The 24,045-nt window shown below is 35.3% G+C and overlaps 3 protein-coding genes across 5 annotated transcripts; 2 read left to right on the top strand and 1 right to left on the bottom strand.

Annotated features, from left to right (window-relative positions):
• Positions 1–696: 696 nt before the first annotated feature.
• Positions 697–8,941, bottom strand: LOC131652060 (uncharacterized). The gene is made up of 13 exons (XM_058921836.1): positions 8,607–8,941; positions 8,360–8,518; positions 8,025–8,273; positions 7,831–7,950; positions 7,331–7,411; positions 6,812–6,907; positions 6,095–6,190; positions 5,006–5,059; positions 4,711–4,914; positions 2,311–2,436; positions 2,028–2,093; positions 1,600–1,899; positions 697–1,421 (listed from the first exon to the last, which is right to left on the bottom strand). The coding sequence occupies exons 1-13, from the start codon at positions 8,667–8,669 to the stop codon at positions 945–947; spliced, it is 2,091 nt and encodes a 696-aa protein (XP_058777819.1). The 5' UTR covers positions 8,670–8,941; the 3' UTR covers positions 697–944.
• Positions 8,942–14,223: 5,282 nt separating this feature from the next.
• Positions 14,224–16,531, top strand: LOC131646768 (protein WALLS ARE THIN 1-like). 2 transcript variants are annotated; one of them, XM_058916733.1, is made up of 6 exons: positions 14,224–14,541; positions 14,638–14,700; positions 14,797–14,913; positions 15,014–15,422; positions 15,881–16,032; positions 16,124–16,531. In XM_058916733.1, exons 1-6 carry the CDS (start codon positions 14,363–14,365, stop codon positions 16,284–16,286), a joined length of 1,083 nt encoding a protein of 360 aa, XP_058772716.1. In that variant the 5' UTR covers positions 14,224–14,362; the 3' UTR covers positions 16,287–16,531. The 2 variants fall into 2 exon arrangements, with proteins under 2 accessions (XP_058772716.1, XP_058772715.1); XM_058916732.1 differs by having other exon boundaries at positions 14,253–14,541; positions 14,643–14,700.
• Positions 16,532–21,475: 4,944 nt separating this feature from the next.
• Positions 21,476–23,785, top strand: LOC131652059 (protein RTE1-HOMOLOG). Of its 2 annotated transcripts, none has more exons than XM_058921835.1 (3): positions 21,476–21,631; positions 21,775–22,081; positions 23,124–23,785. In XM_058921835.1, the coding sequence occupies exons 2-3, from the start codon at positions 21,803–21,805 to the stop codon at positions 23,544–23,546; spliced, it is 702 nt and encodes a 233-aa protein (XP_058777818.1). In that variant the 5' UTR covers positions 21,476–21,631; positions 21,775–21,802; the 3' UTR covers positions 23,547–23,785. The 2 variants fall into 2 exon arrangements, with proteins under 2 accessions (XP_058777818.1, XP_058777817.1); XM_058921834.1 differs by having other exon boundaries at positions 23,121–23,785.
• The last annotated feature ends 260 nt before the right edge of the window (positions 23,786–24,045 follow it).

Below are 24,045 nucleotides of genomic sequence, written 5' to 3'. Positions count from 1 at the left end.
TTCTGATTTTTTCATTGAAATTATAAAATTTACATTTGAGATTTTGATATTTTATGTCTTTATGACACGACATGTGTGTGATTTTGTGATTTTGCTACATGCATGCGCAGATTGATATCTCAATATACATGAAATGATTTAGCAGAAATTTCAATCCAAGTATTTTCCTCTGAAGAATGAAAAAAACGACCAAGTATTTGAATACAACATATTGTGCCAATCACAATAATCGACCAAGTTTTAACCATTTTAGGATCACAATCATTATTTGGGTATGCACTATTAATATGATGAAACTTTTGAATCACTCAAATGCTGACATGAAACAGTTCTTGACTCAAATGGAAAATCAATGCCTGATGTGATCCTATAGACTTAACGTGGATTATGTACAAATCAAACACCTTGTAACTTGATGAATAGGGAGGAGTCATCTTTCAATTGCTTTAAGAAGTTTATGTACGAAAACGACCAAGAAGGTGCTCGTGTGACATAAAGAAAATTCCATGTGAATCAGACGATGACCAAATTTTCAAGAATGTGCAACTAAATGAAATCCTTTTCAGAGAAGAGAAAAGACTGAGGTGAAATTCTGTTATGCATCAATAGTATAAAGTATATCAGCTAATTCTGAACGGGTGACAACTGACAAGTGTGTTGTGTACAGTGTAGCTTCTAAACAACAGCCAGATCACATAAGCAAAAAGTATATTTCCTTATAGTATATGTTTTAACATCAAACTTCCCTCATGAAGGACATTCTGCCATTTCTGTCTACAAATTTTACAATCATCCGTCCTAGACAGTCCAGCACCTCAAAATCTCCTTAAATCCTATGCATTTTGAACAATTTTGATGCTCCATTGGTTGCGCCATCGCATTGTCTTCTGCTTCATTGTAAGCGCCTGCAAAGTTCATCTTGTATAAATTTCAGGTCCTGCATTTCACCTAGGACCGGATGGTGGACGAGGTTTACCCTTCATGGAATTCATGTGCTGGGTGACAAAAATAACTCCCATCACGACTATGAGACAACCAATCAGCACACTGAAGAAGAGAGCACCAGGTTGCCGAGTCTGGACAAAGCCGTACACGCCGGAAGAGGTGACGAGAATAATGTCGGTGAGCCCATCATTCGAGAAGTCCTCACGGATCAAAACATGTGTAGGTGGACCGGGTAGTTCAATTGTAGCCAGTATACTACCTCCGGGTGATATTACTACAGCCTCTTGTTCTCCAGCTGCAAGGATCATCTCCTGATTGTCGTGCAATCGCAAGGGAAAAGGCTTTAGAGTGGGAATCACCAAACCACCTTCCATCATCCCTGCTGGGGAAGGTAGATTTGACCATGTGATACCAGTTGATTGTTGCCACTGCCAAACAGCATCATGACCATGCAAACCAGGAGAGTACGAAGTAATCTGCAAACAGAATTTTTTATAAAGTTAGTACAGAATATCTCGTAAACAGCACCAAAATATATTAGTTGTGACTTGGAACAGTTTGCTAAACAAAAATGAAGAACTGGTTTTGATTGGTGCTCATAAAAACTATCAAATGTTACATAGCCACATTTAGTCAAATAAAACAATAGCAGACCTCTCCACGATTTGTCAAGAAGATAACGTCCCCGTGGCTTCCCTTCCGATGCCTGTGACCATCACTTCTAGGAATGAGAATGGGAGTTGCTACCTCCAAAGAAGCCATATCTGAACCTCGGTTGAAGCTTCTATAAAGTTCTCCATGTTGGAGCAAGTTAAAATGGGTATAATGACAAATAGATACGTTGAAGAGTTGTTCCCGTACTGGTACGCCAGATGTTGCAACAGCCCAACAAGGACGTAGAACGTCCATGAACCCACTAACTACAGTCTGCTCAGCACCATTTCCTCCAACAGCCTGATAAGATAAATTTTAGGCATCAGGTAGAAGAAAATCCCCCGTTATATTATCAATTATCATGCTAAGTTAATAAGATATGGGTTGTTGGTTTATCAGAAAATGTGAAGGAAAAAAAAAGTGCAAACCTGCACATGATCCAGAACTCCATCGCCATTAATATCAGCATGTAGGCCACCTTCTTGAAGGTGAAGCTGAGATAAACAAAATATAATGTCACAGCTAAATAAGATTCTTGCTGAAACCAGGCCAGTATAAATACTACAAATCTACAACCACAGGATCAGATATTTGGGAGAACAACATCATGTTGTACTACTTATACCCCCATATACTTTTTTTTGTATTGACTTAGATATGCATGGTGAAGCAATAATCAATTTTCAATATAATCAGTGGCTTTATATTTACCTTGCATATTGTTCGACCAGATGCCAGATGAAGGGCTTCTATCCCCTCCTTTAGATGAGCCACGACAACATTAGGAACCCACCAAACCTTAGTGTAGTTGGTTATGGTGGGAACATAAGGCGCATGCTGCATCCCAAAAGAAAAAACATTATGACAAATAGTGAAATCCCCCCACCTTGACAATAAAACAAGAAAAAGGCTTTCACAGAATCCAACAAAATGCCATCCATTTTATAAAACCCCTTTCCAGTTAAGCAATAACATGAGGATACAAAAATATTACTTTAATGACAAAAAACTTCAATTAAGTATATTTAACAAGCTTAGACGTTATGTTTTTTACACAGTAAGAATCGATAACTACTCTGTTTAACTAATTTTAAAGGGGGGAAAAACTGTTTCCACCAAGTTATTGCTTTGAAACATGCCATATTTCATGAAGTACCTTAACCTACGAATTAAATAATCTTCAAATTGTTTTAAATGTATTCTTCTAATCCTTTGAAGCACTAAAGTTATTAGAAGGGTGAACTCAAAATTCATTTAAACAAAAATATGTCCCCGTTGAGTAGGTAGTTTAACGATCAAACTTCCCAGACATTAAGCACTTCATCTATTAAAATAGAACTTGTTCTTGACTACACCAACACTTTACAAATTAAATCAATGCATTTTCCAGTGAAAGGTGAAACAAAGCAAATCCCGTCAATAGGTACTGTGACGACCTCCTAACTCCAACACATATGAATCCAGCAAGACCTCAAAAATGCCAAAATGCAGAAGCACACCACACATTTGCCAATGCCTGCACCATATGACCATCCCCCAAATGCATACTAACAGTATATTTTGAATCCAAAGGCAACCTTAACGCTTCAACCACCACGGGAGCAAATAAAATTGTGGGTAGCCCCACTGTCAATCATCACCAACAGAGACTCACGAACTGCATAGTTTTAGGAGTTGCCATTTGATTTCTTCAGCTCCTTGTTCTTCATCAACCTCTACCACTACAATATCCCCATCCTCCGCCATCCTCTCATCATCCCCTAAAATAATCAAACGCAATTGATTATCCGCACATTGGTGCAACGGAAGATAGTGTTCATTGTAATGAAAACACAAGCCTTTAACCCTTCTCCCCAGCAAATTTATTGGTATCGGCATACACTTTGATGGACATGACATTAACAGGGGCCACCAAAGCTGCCAGATCCAGTCGGCGCTATTAATGCCTACTGCTGTCATGCTTTGTTTTTGGGTCAAACATACCACTCAAAACAGAATGTATGATCCAGGCATGAGTTATCATTTTTCCTGCCTTGCTCTGTCACTCTAATTCAAGTTATGGGACCCTGGTGGACACCTATGTTATCCTTCACCGCCACCTTGAGGCAAAGGTGAATCTTCTGAGGGGGGTATGGTTAGACCTTCGGAATTACTAGGAACCAAAACTGAATGTGGTAGTTTTTATTCTGTCAGCCAGTTACTAATTTTATTAGCACATACTGTTCTCAATATTAACAATTAGTGGCAGTTATAAAGTAGTTATTTGTGGTGGTGAATAAAATAAGGAAACCGTAGGTTAGAGAGTTAGCCGGAAAACTCGAAGAGGTTATTTGGGATATTGGGAGGGAGAAACCAAGCTCTTGAATTTCTAGGGAATTCATTCTAACAATTTAAATTTCATTGTTTGGTACCAGTTCCTATCAACTGATACTATCACCCTACTCTCCATTTATTCCTTCCACTACTAGCCAACTGCCAGCTAGGCAGCCCCCTTAATCCCTTAATTCTCTCCTCTCTTCTCCCTGAATTCATACACACTCCAAATAATGGGCCTCCCATTACTTGAGTGCACTAACACATCCTCAGCACTACTAGGTATCCTAACAGTTTCTATCTACCTAATTAATATGAACAAGGGGAAAACTGCATGTTTATTATAAGTCAATATGTTTATAGCATAAAATATACTGGCTCCTTAAATTCAGCGTTAAAATATTTAGAGAAGAAATAAAAAAAATGTACCTACAGACTTGAGAATAAATTTAACAAGTGAGAAGGAATATCTGACCAGTGCATGTTTAAAAAAAATAAACCAAATGTAGAGCAATGGTTATCCTCACAAATTCAAAGTAGGTTTAACAAAAATGAGTTAAAATCAATAGATGTAGAGAATGTCACCAACACAAAAATTTAGATCACGTGACAAAAAATTGGACATGCAGTAGTTAGAAAGTAAACAGGAAGCTTTGTTACTGGATGAAGACAACAAAAGCCTTTAGCTGAAATCATGTTTGAAAAATAAATTTTGAGCTGTCCAGTTGTAAAACTAGTTATAACTATGTCAACAATTGAATGAATTGCTAGCAGTTTCATGACATGGTTTCCAATTACCTTCTTGGATTTTGCCGAACCAGCAAAATTTGCTGCTTTCCCGATTATGTTCGCAATTTTTTTGGTCGAATCCTTCCCTGGTGGATGGTTTTCCTCAGGCTTGTCGAAAGGGTAGTTAATAGACTTTCCAGGTGTTCTTTTCAATGTTTTCCTCTTATGCCGCTTGAAGTGGGCCAGCTTCAATAAAGTATCTTCTCTCCTATCCTGATAAGTGCATGTATATAATGTCAATTAACTAGAGTATTTGAGATTATGCTCTAATACCAAATGATAATCACAGCTCAAAATAGTGTACCCAGTGATGTGGCATAACTCCCAGGATTGATTCTCTGAATTCCCTGCATTCAAACTATAACTTCACATGTCACAGGAAGCTATCTTTTGGGTATGTATGAATAATCATAGACAAAGATTGCGCAATAAATATTAAATTTGAATGAAACACTCCACTATGTGCACATGCTGCTATTTCCACACACAAAGGAAGGAGTAGATTAGTAACTCATGTAGATTTGGATGAGTACTGTTGTACTAACAAACAAATAATTGCCATATTGGTTGATCATTTTAAGAGAAAGGTGAATAACATAAAGATACCAGAGTTATTAATCCCGGATAGCGGAGCGGAGTGGCCGACCCCAAAAATGGGATAGCTGGATAACCGCTATTTGACTATTTTTTAGACTAATTATATGAATAATCTATTAAATATATATTTAATGTAAACCAAACAAAGAAGAGAAATAGAGTTATTAAATGACTATTAGTTTAAAAAAAAAAAAACATAGGTATTGAAAAACAGATATATAATCAAACCAGATTTATTTATTTTAAGGGTAAATCTGGGTTTTGGCTTTCAAACCCGCTCGAGCTGGGAAGCGCCCTATTCCCGCTACCCGCTAAACATCAAATAGCGGCCGTTAAACATCAAATAGCGGAGGGTCATTGCTCCGAGCCGATATCCCGAGATAGCGGCCGCTATCGATAACTCTGAAAGATACGACTAGGAATTGGGTTTCCAGCCTATAGGAAGTTAGGAGTGCGTTGATAACAAGCACTGCAACATTTTTAAACAAACAAATTAAGGTTATGGCCTATTTTTATTAGGAAATTGTTTAGAGGATTTTAATAAGGAAAGCAAAGGAATGGCAAAAGTAATGAATATGAAAGTACAGTATTAGTTAAATATAACAAAAGAGCTAAAGCAGAAAACATTAAAATCAATATGTATATTTCCAGATTAGAATAAAATCGAGATATGAAAAAGAAAAGCAATGACTCCCCTGCTTACAGAGGATGAATGGTATTTCATGCCACTCCATTTCATCACACTCTATCAGTCCAACATATCATAGGATTAAATTGAACAGCTATAGCTAAGTACCTCTCCAGGTTGACGTCTATTCAAAGCATGAACGTCAAGTTTGTAGTTATGCTGTGGAATTAACTGTGATGCGTCTGAAGAAGCTGCTTCGATGTTCTAAACAATCAAATGACATTACCAGCAATTAGAAAAAGGATAAGGCGGCACAAGATCGTTTAACAAATTAAATGTAGGACTAGCATAAATAACATATTCAGTCAAATTTGTCCACTATGTTGGTTGTAAAACATTTATCTGTTGCCATTGCTAAAGACATAAAAGACTAAAGTTTATGCTGGTTGGGAGGTGGTTCCATATGTTTCATGGAATTTCTTTTTTTCAATACATATTTGTGCATCAATCTAAGTGCGGGCGCTTACAATTGGGCTTCAATATCTTCAAGGGTATAATATATTAATATTATTGATATTTAGGATCTAACTCATTATGTTCTGAATCTTGTGAGCTTAACTATATAACTTCTTGAGCTCTCGTGATTGTTGCAGAACAAAACCTCATGTCTAGAACTAAGTTGCCACCCCCTGGCAAAAGTTATACATAAGATAGGGCAAGAGGATAGAGGAAGTTCACTAAATCGCCTAATGAATTTACAGATAGAAAAAAGACAACTCTTTTTTAAACCAAAAAAAATTGCATTTTTAAATTAAACAAAAATTGATTTATATTTGAATGATGACAACACCCAAACACTGAAGGCCAAAGAAGAATGAACACCACCTCATTTTTTCTGCTCCATCGTTCTACGCCAGATCGACCAGCAAATGCATAAAATGCAAAATGGCGCAAATCCACAGTTCCAGTGTTCTCAGAAGCCTATCAAAGAAAAGAGACAGAACAAAATGTAAAAGTCTTTAACCTTAAGATGGGAAAAAACTAAAATCACCTGATACATTTTTTGAAAAAGTAAAAAATTGAAACAAAAGGAGTGAAACTGACTCCCATTTATTTAGCCACCTGATCATGAAGGTCCAAATTTACAGAGTTTATTTATTGGCTTTATCATGCCAATACTTGGTGAACTTTTATATTAGCTATTTATATAAGAACGGGATTTTGAATTGACTGTTTAGGAGATTAAAATAAGATCAGCCTTTAAGACCGGAAATTAAATTGAAGTTAATAAAACAAATAGAATTGCCTAAAAGTTTATCCCAAAATTAGCATGCTACAGGATAGTAAAAAATAAAATGGCCATAAAATTTAGCATCCACTAGTAACATGAGTACATGACTATACCTCCTTTTCACTAGCACTTCTTCGATGCTGCTCAGCAAATCTGGCTCCCATTCCCATTTCTTCAAAAGGATCCATAAAAATCTGAAAGTGGAAAGCATTCAACATATGCTACACAATCAGATTAGAAGATAATACCAATAATTCCAAACTAGAGATAAACAATTCCAAACATAAACTAGAGATAAACAATTCCAAAATCATTACCATTAGAAGAATCTCAAAACAAATAGAAATTTCTGAAACCCAAGTAGCAGCAAACCCACACATTACTATCATACTTCATCAAATAAAATTACTGAGGAACTTTCATCTTCCGAGAAAAAAAGATAGCTACGACCTTACGCTATTAAAATTTTAAGAGTTTCCACTTTTATGAAAGATGAAAAACACCATCCATATTAAATTGTGGGTTTCTCCATTAACATATAGAAAGCCGGCACAAGTACTTGGCAAAAAAGAATAACAAACCAGGAAGAAAAAAAAAGGAAAGGGACACATACATGTGGCTGCATTTCCATCCTCCCACCAACGATGATCAACCCTGTATCTCCATGCTTCAGAGTATAATTGCTTACAGAGATCGAAACCTCTCTATGGTGAGCATTATGAGGAAAATCCTCCTGTTAAAAACCACTAAAACAATTGGTAAACTAAACATAATACAACAAGATATAGCACAACATAAACACCGTACCTGCAAATTATTTTCCCACAACTTCTGTAGGTTGGAATCAAAACACATTACAAACCAACCCGACGTTACCACAACCAAAACCTGCTTATGCGGTTGCCCGATTTTATGACGATCAATATAGCCAGTGGCCATAGCAACCGGGCGTCTCCCAGACATGACACGCACTTTATCGGGCAACAAAGACACCTCGGCCAACACACGTGCCTCGCTAAATCCTTCATCAACACGCCTACTATGCGGCTCCAAAATCTGATACACCCATCATAGATACAAAACTCAGTTACAACTATAACGCATAATTGCATACATTGATGCTCAATTGGGAAATGAGAAACCTGAATTTTGGCATCGTGAGTAGCTACGAGAACTTCTTTTTTGCCGTCACCGTTGAGATCGGCGACTAAGGGAGGAGGGAGGCGTTCGGCTTCGTATTTGATTGGGTATTCATCGGTGAGGTGAACCCATGCGTCTTTGAAGGAAACGCCGCCATCTTGCTGAAGGAATTGAATTGAATTGAATTGAAATTGGGTGATTTTGATAAATGGGGTTAGGGTTTTAGAGTGAAAGAGTGAAAAGGGTTACCTGAAGAGAGAAGAAAATAGCGAAAGCGGAAAGCATGAGAATGGCCAAATCACGCTTCCTCATGATGCGAAATTCAATTCAGCTTCTTTCTTCTGTTTTGGTTAGCTCAACATTCAATAGACAGAGTTTACACTGCTTGACTCGATGGTGGTGTCTTTCTTCTCTTGTACTGGAGTCTTGTTTCGTTTATCAGATGTTGTATTGGGCAATTCAATGTAAAAATGACTGTTTCAAAATGTTTTTGTTTGTGTTTTTAGGACATTCTTCAAAACTTTTGTTTGGTTTTACAAAAAAAGTTGTATTAGACAATGTTGCTATGAAAGTTCATTGAGTCCTTATTTTGGATTCTGAACTTATTAGGTTAGAATTGATTTTGGGTATATGATTGGGATATTGGTTTTTTCACTAATTAGGATTTACAATTTTGATTATAAAACTAATTTTTCACTAGAAATTAGTTTTCTAAAGACTAAATGAGAGAGTTTAAAGCCTATAAGACTAAACAACTAGGAGATTCCATCAATTATATTTAGGATTGGCTTAAATTTTTGGATGTTTTGTATAAATATTTTAATTTAGTCATGGTTTAACTTTGACAAGTGTGTAAAAAAATTGTGTTTATAAATGGTCTAACTGTGGTAAAATTATGGATCATGTGCAATAGTCCATCTTGCATTTCCAAATAATTGGTCTTGAGTATGTCAAACTTAGACATGTCAATTTAGCACTATAAGGTTGTGGATATGTCTCATCAAAGTATGATTCATGCCTCCTAGGTTGCACTTATCCAAATCATGTCAAATAGAATTTTAGAATCACACACCAAGAATTGAAATACAATCTCCTAATCATATCTAAGCCAAGGTGTAGGCCCCACATCTACATCTTCGCTTGCAAGATGTCGTATAAGCCAATTTTTTGTAGCCTTTTTTATCCAACGCTCGTCTAAGTTAAAAAAAATATCAAACCTTGAGGTTTCAATATGTATTTTGCATGCACAATCATTGTTTGACTTAATTCATTCCTCGGAAGATTTTATATGTTGCTAAAGTATGAGGTTATATGACCCATAGAGTAGTCAGGGATATAACCTAAAAAAACACTTAACTGGGGCAGGAAACCAAACCAGAGTTGTCATATGACAGGACGTATTAAATACTAATATATGTCGACTTGGACAACTATGATAGGAGCTGAAGGACGAGGGTCGTCATATACCATAGTAAGATCGCTTTGTAAAAGATCTCAGTTGCAAAACCAAGGTACATACTTTTGAAAACCTAACAACATTATCTCTTTCTTTATTCATTCACTGACTTGGGTGTTTTGCAAGTAGCATCCCCCACCACACCTCCAAACCGAGAAGAAGCTTTCAAGGCTGAAGCGTTATTGGACATTGTCATCTTATTAATATCTAGCTCTATAATAGGATACTTTGATTTAGATAAGATCATTTGTTCCGTCTATGGCAGTTATTGTATACAAAATTCTCTTTTTTTGTCACAATAAGATGACATCTTTTGGTGGTCCAAGTAATTCATGGGGTAAGAAATAAAAATCCCCCATGAAAAGGGAAACAAAATTGGTTCTAAATACAAACATTTGCCTCCTAGTCAAGTGTACGATTGACTAGTGGGAGTACATACCCACCAAGGAAGGAAACATCATACCATTTCCCTTCCCTTAGGAAGATCTATTGTTAAAGGAAATAAACGACCTCCTTTGAAATCTTGCCATTTACAATGTCCACATACACCAGGTGATAGTTATTAACTCCTCTCACAAGGGAGAAAATTGTTCAAAAACACTCGTACGAATGAAAGGCCCCCACTCTCTTTCTACGACAAAGAATTGGTCAATAGTGTCTTGAATCATCAGATACCCATTATTATTAGTGTGATAATTTTTGGTCGTGAAGTTCTACGTATATTGGTGGATTAGGAAACTTTATGCACTATTATGTACACTAAGACATACCAGAAGCTAAACTTGCATCCCACCATGCAACTATATTACAGAGGAGGACTAGAGGGTTTCGATGAAACAATCACGAGACCCCTAGGATAAGTTGAACTCTTAGTAGCATTTAGAAGTTGTTACGAGATAAAAATAATCGGGATAAAATTCCTGATTATATAATGTGACTCAATTTATAATTGTATCCTTGATCACCCTTCATTGGAAACCTTAAGTGTAGTTTCCTTAACTATTTGCCTAAAAATCAAATTCCACTCTCTAGAAGACCAAACAGTGGTGTTAGAAACAGAATTAGCGTCAACGCGGGCTTGTTTTCTAGCCCTCCTCAAAAGAAAACAAACATGGAAGAAATACATGACCTGTAGGAAAAAGGATGAAGAAATGCTAAAAATAAATACTTAGTTGGAAGAATCATTCATTGATGAAACACATTGAGATGACAATGTTATGCCACCAAAGGCACGAATGAAAGTGTACAGACTTGAACCAGTTGTAGACTTCATCATGTGGATCTATGTGCTTGTAGATTATGAAGATAAAAGTTCCACAGAAGATCCATCAGAGATTTTGATGACGAGAACGCTTGGCAATAGCTTTCAACCTCAATGATGATATCATAATCAAAGAAAGCATCTTATGACTCATCAACAAAAGGACTTAAGATCAAAGATTGTGTATAATCAAAAACTATCTAGCAAAAGTATTGAAGTTTTGGAAAAAGGTGAGATAGCTTGCCAGGTCATGTCTGTTTGTCTGTCTGAGTGAACTGAGTATTGTAAAAGTAAGGAAGCAGCTTAAAAGTGCTAAGGCAACTCACACACACCCCTAAAATATATTTTAAAATTATTTTATCTTGAAAATTATTTTCTAGGCCAAAACCAAGTGGTTAAATTGACATCAAAACTTTTTCAAAGTTTTTTTAACTAAACAATTGGTTGGTAAGTTGTGCCTATCGATTGGCAAAACTTTTCTGAGCCAGCTAATCGATTAGAGCATTATGTCAATCGATTGGAAGAGTACTAATCCATTACCTAAACAATATGGATATCACATTAATAAGTTGCAACGACTCTATAACTAAAATTTCTTATTTATGTTTATTAATTGATTGTAAATGAGCTGGATAATTGATTGGAGCTTTGTGCCAATCAATTAGATTATAAATTTGGCCCATGGATTATTTCCATTTTTAGGTTTTTTTCTAACTACTGTATAAGCGAGGCACGCCTCCACTTCAAACCATGACACTTTCCAATGTTTTACTATTTCTTTGGAATTTATCTATCTAAGTTATCTCTCTCTTTCCCTCTCTCTCTCTCTCTATCTCAAGATCAACCAAAATTACTAATACGATCTTAATCAAGAAAGATATAAAATTAATCACGAATTTTAAATACCGCAATTCACCCCCCTTCTTGTGCTTGAAGTCACTTGTTCAACACATCATCATCAACTACATAAGTGGATATCCATCAAAAACCATCAGTATATGGTTCCATTTATCTGATCCTGTAAGCGGGGCATGGACAAAATATTTATAATAGAACCATGTTTGTTTTTATGGTCGACAAGGAATAGGTTTCAACCCAAAGATATCATGTCATACATGGGCCCTTAGAGATAATCTCCCTTATGTGGCTCACCACGGACGAAAACACTCACCAGAAAAAGGTCAAAGCCAAGAAGAAGTTCGTAGAGAAACTCTTCAATGATGGATTCACAACTGAGGCAAGATGCACAACATGGATATCTAACATAGTACTAGTGAAGCAAACAAGAAATGGCACATATGTGTCAATTATTAAGATCTAGATAGGGCTTATTTGAAACACTCTTACCCATTTATCAACATCAATAAGCTTGTTTGTATCTCATGTGGATTCAAACTCATCTTTTATGGACACATACTCTAAGTATAATCAGATAACAATGGACCCTTTCAATCGTAGAAATATTGCCTTCATGACAAACGAAGGAAAATTTTGCTATAAAGTCGTGCCCTTTGGCCTCAAGAATGTTGGGACAACTTACCAACAAATGATGAACAAGGTCCTTAGAAACCAGATAGGATATATGTTGTAGGTCAACATGGATGACATTATCGTCAAATCCAAAAAGTAAGAAGAGCACACAATCCACCTAGAATTCATATTTGGGGAAGTGGGAAAACACAGGATGTAGTTGAACCCCAAGAAGGGCACCTTCAAAGTAAGGTTTGGGAAGTTCTTAGGGTATTATCACACAGAAAAGGGGATAGAAGTAAACTCAGCCAAATGTCAAGTAGTTAACATGGCACCCCCAGACCAAAAAAGGGATCCAAAAGTTAAACCACATGTTAATGGCCGTATCTCGGTTTGTTTCCAAACCTAACACATCATACACTTCCATTTTACAAACTCTTAAGGAAATAAGAACACATTCAAGTGGACTTCTAAGTGCGACATAGCATTTGCAGAGGGTGAAGAAGTGTTGTCACAACTAAAAGGCAAACCTCTTTTAATCTACCTCTTCGTTTCTCCTGAAGCATTGGGAGTCCTCTTGGTAAGATAAAATGATTCCTCACAAGACTCGATTTTTTCATATGGAAGGTTCTGCAAGGCCCATAAGTCTGTTGCCAAAAGATAGAAAAAATTGCCTTGACACTAATAACAACAGCTGGGAAATTAAGACATCATTTCCTCGCCCATACTATAGTGGTAAGAACTGACTGTCCTATCAAAAAGATACTAAGCCAAATTTAGTAGGAAGAATTACAAAGTCAATCATAGAATTATCGGAGTTTGATATTTCCTATTAAGAAAGGCGCTCAAAGTTCAAGTGTTCGCAAACTTTGTGCCCAGGACCACCACTGAGGAACCAAATGTTTTGACCAAATGGACGATACTTTTAGATGGATTGTGTAACACAAAAGAAAGTGGCGGAGGACTCTTTCTCGTAAAACAAACACGACCTCGTGCATGTTTGGTCGGGTTACGACTGACATCTGAGATGGGGTCGAAGTAGTAATAATCACATCAAATTTGCAGTTAGTCGCATCACAAGTCCGAAGAGATTATCAGGTCAAAAATAGCATCACATGTCAGAGGAAAAATATTTAACCTCTATCACCTCATTAATTCAATCGTCACATCGTGAAAAAAGAGACTCAAATAAAATGGGAGACTAAAATCTCGAGAAAAAAATTGAAATAGAAGAATTTATAAACCTAATTTTAAAATGAAGACCAAAATTTAAAAATAAATAAATAAATAAAAATAGGAATACTAAAGTTATAATTAAAAAAATTAATCAATCTTAAAAACTAAATGTACATGTGTAGCTAAAGAAATACTACCCTGCAGCTTCCCACCTTAGTGAATTAAATAAAAAAGATCATCAAATCAAAACAAATTATAAAAATTTACGAATACAAAGGATGATCTTGTTGGAATTCTCAACCAAGATGACAAATCCAACCTTCTCTCTTGATTTACCAAGAACCATATAATTAACTTAAAATATAAAAGAGGTGTGTTATTTCAAACAACATCACAGAATATTAAAAATTTAAGATCCAATCAGATAAAGACAATATACACCAGTTCACAATCATATAAAATGCTAAAAAAAACAAATCAACCTTGTCTTTTTGTTATTATTTATTTCAATTTCCACAATTAGCTAGTAGATACAAAGATCTCTCTATTTTCCAGCAGATATTTTTCCCCATTTTCTCTTGGTCAACATCATCTACTACATCTCTGAGTAGATCCTGCAAAAAAACACAACACCAAAAGAATATGGTGTCTGAACGAGCTAAGCTTCACACAGCCTTGACTTTTTTACAATTCTGTCATGCAGGAAATCATATATTTCTCAGAATTGCACTTAATACAGGAGTCAGCAAGCTTGTTTTTCCTGTTTATAGAAACATCACTGCTTTCATTCTTCTTGCTCCACTCGCATATTTCACTGAAAGGTATTCTACTTTACCTCTATAGCAACCTTTGATTATAGTATTCAACTTTCTCACTTTTTTGTTCTTGTTTTTTTTATATGTTTCCCTCTTTGCAAGGAAAGATAGGCCACCAATAAACAGTTATTGTTTGTTGCAGTTTTTCCTACTTGGACTTGTTGGGTACATTCTCTTTACATGAAGCTATTTCATACATCATTATATTGGACAAAACATGTTTATGTAACTTGAAATGTTATACCTGTTTGATTCTGACAGAATAACTATGAAAGAAGGATTTTACCTTGTGGGTTTGGACAATACATCGCCGACATTTGCTTCTGCTATGCAAAATTCTGTTCCTGCCCTTACATTTCTTATGGCTGTGATACTAAGGCAAGTTATAACTTATAACCCTTGTCCTCTAGAGCTTAATTTTCAAAACTTTTTGATTATGTATTCATGAACTTGTTCAATTATGTATGTCAAAGTGCAGATATGAGAGCTTGCGCTTAAATAGGCTTAATGGTATAGCTAAGGTTCTTGGAGTACTTGCTTCTGTTGGAGGAGCTTCAATCATTACCCTTTACAAAGGACCAACAATTTATGCTCCGGAATCACCTTTAGCAGTGCATCAGGGACAATTCTTGTCGCTATTTGAGGATTTCAATGGGAAAAACATGAGCTTGGGTGGCATTTTTCTCTTTGGTCACTGTTTGAGTTGGTCTGGTTGGATTGTGATGCAAGCATTTGTTCTGAAAAATTATTCAGCACAACTTACTGTTTCTGCTTTTACTTGCTTATTTGGTATTGTGCAGTTTGGGACAATTGCGGCATTTTTTGAGAAGGATCCCAAAGCTTGGCAGCTCAATTCCATTGATGAGGCCTATAGTATTTTGTACTCGGTTCGTAAACCAAACTTGATTATTCAATCTGATCTTTCATTAGCATGGGGGTTATTTCATGTTACAGAATATGAATTAGTTAGTTTGTCAGAGTTAGTCATCTTTAGTTTATGATTAGTTATTTTGACATGATGAAGTCTTCAGAACTCATTTTAACCATGGTTTTAAATTGTGGTCCGCAAAATCAGCACAATCGCGGCCGTAATATTGCTGATGTGGCAACCGCATCGGACCACAATTATAGCGTGATTTGAAATCGCGCGCCCTTCCACATTAGGAGCTGTATCAGACAACTTCGCCCAAATTTCTACTAGTATTTTCATCAAAACTCAAAATTTAGAATCCAAAACTCAATTTACTTCTGAAAACTCAATTTACTTTTCAAACTCTTCTCAATAAAAGTTCACGCTGCAATGGCCACAATATGCATCATGACAGAATATGCTGGTTTGTATCAGGGAGTGGTGATTTCAGGGGTGGCAGCAGCAATACAAATATGGACTATTAGCAAAGGAGGGCCAGTGCTTGCTTCAATTTATCTTCCCTTACAGACATTGCTTGTAGCTTTGATAGCATCCATTGTTTTTGATGAAGAGTTCTTCTTGGGAGGGTATGTTCTTAAATCTTAATATACTCCATGTAACTTCAATTTCATTTTGATGATAGCAAAATATGTTATTGTTTTGAGTTCTGAGGTGCAGGATAATTGGAGCGATCTTAATTATAACCGGTTTATACCTTGTTGTATGGGGAAGAAGTCAAGAAACCAAGTCTGATGAGCCTGAGAATCGCGTGGATCGCGTGGAAGAAAAAATTGACAGTTCTTCCCTCATCCAACCATTGATTTCTGTGCACAACTCGTAGATTTTAGAGGAACAATTTTATATGCTAGTAAAACTGTAATAGTTTCTTGAGCCTTAAGTTAAGGTGACCAAATATTACACCATTTCTTTGATGTAGCAGTGTATTTTTGCAAGTGCCAACAATTGATACGGATGCACTGCAATTCAGATAGTTGAACATATAGAAAAGAATAGCAATTGGTGGATAATTGATATATATATATATGGTGTACTACATAATAAGCTACCTACAAAAGCTATTTCACACGTCTTTTAGTAGCTTTTGCTTGTTTTATTTTGTTCTTGGCTGGAAGTTACCAGATGCAGCATTTTCCATCTGCATTACTATGATATGAGCAGCATGATCACCTTTTGGTTTTGCATGGATTGCAAAGGATTGTTATGTTTCTGGCAAGCAGTGCATCATATTTAGATTTGTTTATTATTTTTTGATACCGACTTTGAACTTAATTTGTAGTAGCATATGAGCAATTTGCAGCAATGGTATTTCATTCCTTTACTTGGTTTTTTATTAGTTGATCAATATATCTGATGTGCTAGCATTGGTTTGTTTTTCACTTTTTCTTTATTGCATTAAAGAAAAAGTTACTGAGTTTTAGTTAGGAATTCTCGGCCTCCCTTTGCCTCTGGGTTTAAATATTTGTTATCAGTTTGTTGTGAATGAGTTAATATGTTTCTAATTTCATTTCGAGTCTTATTATAGTCACTCTCCTTCCTTTCATTGTTATCATGACGCACAATCTTGGGAGTTGATTGGAACAAGCCTTAGGAAATGAAGGGGGCATTATATTTTGAATGAGATAAACTTCAGGTAGTAGGCAAGGTGTCGTTCTCCTTTGAGGTTTTTGTCAACTTGATTGTACGTGCTATTGATTATTCATGTGTTTGTATTTGTTCGTTATATAAATATTCATGTGTTTGTAATTCACTTGCATTTGAGTTGTATTATGTTTACTTCGGCTATTTAGATTGTACCATCAAGACCACTCACTATTCAATAAACTAGAAGTGTTGATTTATGATAGTGTTTCTTTTTTAGCCTAACAAATGAACTTTTAATGTTTCATTAAGTGTTCTTGAATCACAAGTTAAAACACTTAAATCAAGGTGCCCAGTAATTTGATTCGAATCATGTATAATGTGTGACTCAAATCATGTTTATTGTGAAAATTGGATTTTGCCTCTGGATGATTTGATTTGAATCATACTTTGAACCTGACTCGGTTCATAGCTCTCCATGAAAGTTTGAATCATGCCCTGCTTAATTTGAATCGAATCATAAAGGGAACTTGACTCGAATCACAACACTATGTGACTCGGATCATGATTACTACTTAACTCGAATCATAGCTTCACAAATTCAATTTTCCATCTTAGATTTAAATAGTTGTTTCTTTTTATCCAAACTGAAAATTCTAGTAACACACGATGAATGTCGTAACGGATGTTATGACATCCACTTCAAAACTGTTAATAAAATTTTGCAAAAAGTAAACAAAAACAGTAAGGAACGCAAGAGATTGTTTACCCAGTTCGGTGTGAAACAACACCTACTCTGGGGGCTACCAAGCCAGGGAGGAAATTCACTATAAGCAGTATTAATTTAGAGCCAAAACTACCAGTTTGAACCCCTCACTTAAGACCAACCCAATGCAATTTCAATCTAGTGCTAGACCTGAGTCCCTACTCACTCCCCCTCAATCACAATCGTGATAACAAATAGAAAACTAAGAAAAGCAAATTGAAGACACACTCCAAACAAATCTTGATCTTGCTTAAAAGCTTCAATCAAGAGATACAACACTCGTGCTTAAAAGCTTAGAGTGACACAACCAATTACAACTCAAAAACACCCTATTCTAATGCAATCATCAAAGTGACAATTGCTTGGATTACAAGAAAACACTAACACAAACACACGTGAAAATAAACCACAATGCACAAAATTCTTCACGCCAAAATCTCTGCCTCTGAAAGTAGGATTCACATTCTTCTTATAGGCAGCACTTGGGTCTTGGGCCTTCCAAACATAAATTAGGGTTAATCAAGTTAACCTAATTTCCACATCATCAGGGTGTTAATTCATATGCTGTAGACGAGATCTTTTAGCGAGAACATACAGCACTAAATATACTGTTTTCTAAATTGTAGCCTGGGATAAATAAGGAAACATAACAGTTAAGTATAATAGCTAAACATAACAGCCACTGCTGTCAGATACTGATGTCATGACATCGAGCATGACATCCAACCAAAACCTGTATTAGCTCAAGCAGTCAAACCTTGCATAACACTACACACAGCATGTCATGACATTAGTCAAGACATCATAACACTCAGAAATGTTTTACCATAAAGTGCAGCCAATATAAAAGCATCTACACAAACAATAAGAACTCAGACATGAGTCATGGAGAAAGTACTTTGAATTGTGATTCTTTCTCATGATGGAAGCTCAAGTGAAACCCTAATACGAAAAATGTCAATTTGTCTTTTCTTCTCTAGTGTGTCTATTCCTAGCACCTTGATTCTTTCTCTTTTTGAAGAATGACTTCTTGAGTGTTAATCCATGTTGGATTACCTCTCTTTTTTGGATTACATTGTTTTGTGTAATTTGTTATTGAGAGAAACCAAAGAAAAAGATTTGATCAATCTTGTAAAGATTCAAGCTTGACCAATCGCATGATAACCATCAAGATCCAATACCCATTTTATCTAGAAACTTAAGGGAACCTTGTGTATGTTCTTCATTCACCACCATCTAATTCCATGTAGTTATCTTGTGAATCTTTGTGTGTGTGTGTGATTCTTTGGCACTGTTCATCATCTTCAGCGTTAGTTCTTATCCATTATTATGGACCTTCGTCTATAATGATTAAGTGTTTGAGGAAGACTAGTGGTACATCAGGGTATCTAATGTTTTTGTGTGAAGTTTGTTGTTTGTAACAGGTGCAAAGATAGGTTCTTAAATGCGGTTTGGATATTATGGTATCCATCAATGGGAGATTTTCATTATACTCCATTGAAGACTTTGGTAAGGTCGAGTACAAACTGTTCGTAAGACAGATTTGGAAGTTGTTCAACTTTGGTGAAGTTGTGTAAAGACTGTTCATAGATAAAGTTGAGAGTTGTCCATTTAACGTTTGGCTAATGAAAACCACTCAAACAAGAAATCGGTGGGATCAAGACGGATCCCCACATACGAAGACTTGGAGCAGGTTATTGTGGATAGAAGGTTATTTGATCAAGATGTTTGGGGATCTTGCTGTTGTTATTAGTTTGAGTATCTACACCAACAGAGAAAATTATAGTGTGATATTTCGTTGTACCCAAAATGCTTGTATCAAACTTATCAAAATAGTGGAAGATCGTCATTATTTCTCGATGATTTTAACACCATTGAAGAGTGAATTAGGCAAATCAATGACGAACGTTGAATCACTATATATCTCTGTGTATATTTTCTTTTCTCTATTCTATTATCTCCATTAATTTCCAGCATTCATTACTAAAACTATTGCATTAGTGCATTGTTCGTATGACATTTAGATTAAATCTTGCTTATAGCGATTTAATATGTAAGCTTAGGTCTACGATGCATCAAACATGTTGAATAATCATGAATCCAATTATGTCTTTAATGAATTTATATGAAAAGTGTTTGTAAATCGCTTTGTTTAAAACAACTTTGGTTATCTTGTAATTAATTTGCAATAGATCAAATCATGCTTCTAGTGATACCTTATAATAATTTTGTAAGATTTATTCATTAAGATGCTTCCAAGCTCTCATGTGTTGTGTTTTGCTTCCCTGTATCTTAAAATCACTTATTATGTTTTATGGGACCTAAAATGTTTTTGAAATTGTTTACTTGGGGATAGGCCTATTCAATCTCTCTTGAAGAACTTTTTGTGTCCATATTCTCACCCAACAATTAGTACCACCTTCAATCAAGATAATTTGCTATTAGATCTAGTTGAATATACAAGATTAAAACCAAATAAATGTTAAAAACTTTTTTCTAAATTGCGATCTTCTGGAGAACGTTCATATAATATCTCCATTATGTGTTTCTCATAGTCAAGGGAAATGTATAAGTTAAAGAAAGACTTGTAGGATTCTAGATTCTAAACAAGCTCCACGAGCTTGATTTGAAATGTTCTCTAATATGATTACATCTCTTTGAATTTGCTTTAGTGTTTATGATTCTTCTTTATTTGTCAAGACACTTTTTAATGGTCACATTATACTTTTCTTATATATTGATGATCTGATTATTACAAGTGATGATGTTAGGAACCGAGGACGTAAAATTTTAGTTAGTTAAAAGATTTGAGATAAAGAATTTATGCCTTTTCGTTACTTCTTGAGGATTAGAGTTGCTTACTTTTCTATAAATTACCTTCTATCTTAATCGAAATGTGTTGTGAATATTTTTAAGAAAGCTTACCTCTATGATAATTGAGCAACAAATAATCATTTTAAAGTGAATGTGAAATATGTTTTCTTTGATGGAGTTCCTTTATCATATGTCATTTTGTTTCGTACTTTGGTTAAAAGCTTGATATACCATATTAGTTTATGTAATGCATGTTAGCAAATTTGTTGTTTTTCCCACTATAGTACATTGAGCAGTCGTGCTTCACTTATTTTATTATCTTTATAAAATTCTATTTCAAAGCCTTTTGATTTTACCATCTTCTTTTTTGTAGTTACATGCTTATTTTGTATATTTCTTAAATATTCTTTCATCTCTTAGAAGAATAAAAAACAAGACATTGTCTTCCGTTCTATACGAGTTGAATATTGTGTTATGACATTCATCATTACTAAAATAGTTTACTTGCATTAGTTACTTTCTAATTCCAGTGTCTTTTTTCTAAATCAACTTCTATATATTATGATAACGAAAGTATCTGTTCAAAATATGCACAACTCGATCTTTCAAGAACACACCAGATGACAAGTACAATAAAATTGATTGTCACTTCACCATTTTCTATCTAACATCACTACTTTGTCGTTTATTTCTCAATCCTTACAAATACATTATATTTTACACTCACTTTGACTCTATTAATTCATTGTGAATTTGAAGAGAGACATGAAATAAATCACAAACAAACAAAATAACACAAGAAAGGGAGTGTAAGTGTAACCATATAAAATTATAAATGAATATAGTCAAAATAAGAAAATAAAATAAAATACACACAAGAATATTTGAAAAGCTCAAAGATTTTACCATCGTCAGAGTTAAATCCCATCCCAAATCTTTGCATGAAATTGTACGCAGCAGCACAAATGATCCACTAGATACTTTCCATTCTGCTTCGGCCTCACCAGGTAACTTCATCGAGTCTTTCTCTTCTCTCTCTCTCTCTCTCTCCCTTATTCACGATAATTTGTAATCTAAATTAGGGTTTCTTCTCTTGCTTTGAGAAATTATAACCTTCTACTTTTGTTTAATCAATCATTCTCATCTATAGGTAAAGTGATTTTCTCCCAATTTTCGCAATGGAGAAAACAGACTCAGATTTGGATCCAGAACACCAACATATAATGGAATCTGGTTTTTCACGGACTATGCAAATTGATCCCAGAAGGTCTCGATTTCCGTGCTCCATTGTGTGGTCGCCACTTCCCGTCATTTCTTGGTTCATTCCTTTCATTGGTCACATTGGAATTTGCAGAGAGGATGGAGTCATTTTGGATTTTGCAGGTCCTAATTTTGTTTGCGTTGATAATTTCGCATTCGGCTCTGCTACTCGCTATCTTCAAATACCCAAAGATAAGGTTGGTTTCTTCTATTCGGCTATTCTTTCTTTGTCACAGAATAACAGATTTTTGCTTTGGTTAGATAAACAATTTAATTAAGTGATTATCATTGTTTTTCGTATAGACTATGTGTATTTTTGTGAGCGAACTTATGGAAATGAGTTGAAAACGGTTTGCGAACATGTTATAAGTTGTTTTCGTAAGTTTTATCAGTGGTTTCACTGAGACTTCTTGGTACTCAAATATGTCAGTCCAAGCTGACTGTGTATATTATAAAACTCTTGCTTCTTGTGAAACATGGAATCAGTTTGAGAATTTGTAACTTCCTTTCCTTTTATGGTTTGATTTTTGGACCATGTTGTGATGAATTTTATGTCAACTGCAGATCATGAAAAATGTGTTCGAGTTTTGGTATGCTACACGTACTATAGCGTTGTTATAGCTGCAATTTGACAATACTTGGTATTAAGTAGTGTATTGGAGAAAAATAGCAATTTGTTCAAATTTTTCTACACTATATCTCCTCTTTGATAGGATAGAAATATGTAACGCCTCTAATGAGCAAATAGTCGTCTAGGTTTTTGATTGTATGATACGCAATCACTATAGTCACTGTATATATTGAAATGAAAAATACATCTCTAGTGTCTCTTTTGTAAGTAACTAAATTGACGAACGAAAATACATTTGAGGGCTAAATTGACTATCTAAAAACGTATTAGGACTGAAATGATTAATAAAAGAGACATTTGTGGATGTGTTTGCAATTTCGATACATTCAAGGATTATAGTGACAGGACCTTACACATCTATGCCATGGACCAAAATGGTTGTTTATACGATATGTTATATTATAGTACATTATGGTGTCATATGATCTCTGCAACCGATCCTATTTAGTGGGATAACACTTGGTTTTTGTCTTGTATATTATCTGCTATTTAATGATACTGTTAGTGTGTTTGTTTTGATTTTATAAAACAAAGTGATTGTTTTGGCCGCTATAATTTTTCTGCTCGTTTATTATTTCTCTAATGATGTTTGAAATAATTGCTAGCAGTGTTGCATCCCTTTAGGCCAGTCTGCATACAAGGGTGAGGAACACTACCTGCAGGACGAAGCCGGAGGCGAGTTGAGGAACTGGGATGACGCTCTACTGAAAAGCACTCAAGAATTCCAACACCGATCTTACAGTCTCTTTACATGCAACTGCCACTCCTTTGTTGCCCATAACTTGAACAGGCTCAGCTACCTGTCCAACAGATGGAATGTGGTGAACCTTGCCATTTTCATTTTACTCAACGGACGGTGGGTCAACAAAACATCTATGCTGCGAACGATTTTACCATTTGTGGTTGTATTTTTTCTTGGAGTCACATTGGGAGGCTTCACTTTCTTAAAATTTTGGTTCTTATTCACCTCGGTTCTAATTGGTTGGTTCCTTCTTGGCACATATTGTTTTAAGAATCTGATTCAGTTGTAGTATCCGTTTTTCTCACGGATACATTGTATAAAATTGCAATACATTCAAGGCTTGTGAAACTTATCCCTAGACTTTTTGTGTTCGGATTCGAGAATCTGATTCGACTGTATTATTTGTTTCTCCTACTAGTACCTGTTCTACTCTGTATAAAACTGTAATGCTTTCACATTTGTGAGAGATTGTTCCTTGGTCCTAAAGGAACTATTCTTTGGGGCCAAATGTTTACCGTTTTTCATCAAGATGATGAAGCATGTGGTATCTTCCTCTTAAAAGCTGAACATCATGACCAACTCTTATGGTACGAGTAATATTCGTGAGACAAATGGTGAAGAATTTCAAAAAGAATGGACGAAAATTAAAGTTGAAATTGTACTCTTGGAAGCTGCTGAGTATATACATTCATTAATGTGACTTGTTCTCGTTTGTTTTGTTTTAAAATTGAGTTTGTTTTTAACTTTGTCAACTTAATATTTTTTGGTTGTATTGTATGCACTATTAA

This window comes from Vicia villosa, linkage group LG2 (genome assembly GCF_029867415.1).
Source record: "Vicia villosa cultivar HV-30 ecotype Madison, WI linkage group LG2, Vvil1.0, whole genome shotgun sequence".
NCBI lineage: Eukaryota > Viridiplantae > Streptophyta > Magnoliopsida > Fabales > Fabaceae > Vicia > Vicia villosa.
Note: the sequence above shows the minus strand (reverse complement) of the source record. Positions and strands in the feature narration are given on the sequence as shown.

Bases quoted from the DNA above. Each gene is read 5' to 3' on its own strand.
- LOC131652060 (XM_058921836.1), bottom strand. From the start codon at position 8,669: ATGAGGAAGCGTGATTTGGCCATTCTCATGCTTTCCGCTTTCGCTATT. The intron at 6,908-7,330 runs GTATAGTCATGT...TTTCTTTGATAG, and splicing joins GAAGTGCTAGTGAAAAGGAG to GCTTCTGAGAACACTGGAAC. The intron at 6,191-6,811 runs GTGGTGTTCATT...TTGATTGTTTAG, and splicing joins GATGGAGCAGAAAAAATGAG to AACATCGAAGCAGCTTCTTC.
- LOC131646768 (XM_058916733.1), top strand. From the start codon at position 14,363: ATGGTGTCTGAACGAGCTAAGCTTCACACAGCCTTGACTTTTTTACAA. The intron at 14,701-14,796 runs GTACATTCTCTT...TGATTCTGACAG, and splicing joins TTCCTACTTGGACTTGTTGG to AATAACTATGAAAGAAGGAT. The intron at 15,423-15,880 runs GTTCGTAAACCA...GGTTTGTATCAG, and splicing joins CCTATAGTATTTTGTACTCG to GGAGTGGTGATTTCAGGGGT.
- LOC131652059 (XM_058921834.1), top strand. From the start codon at position 21,803: ATGGAGAAAACAGACTCAGATTTGGATCCAGAACACCAACATATAATG. The intron at 22,082-23,120 runs GTTGGTTTCTTC...AATAATTGCTAG, and splicing joins TTCAAATACCCAAAGATAAG to CAGTGTTGCATCCCTTTAGG.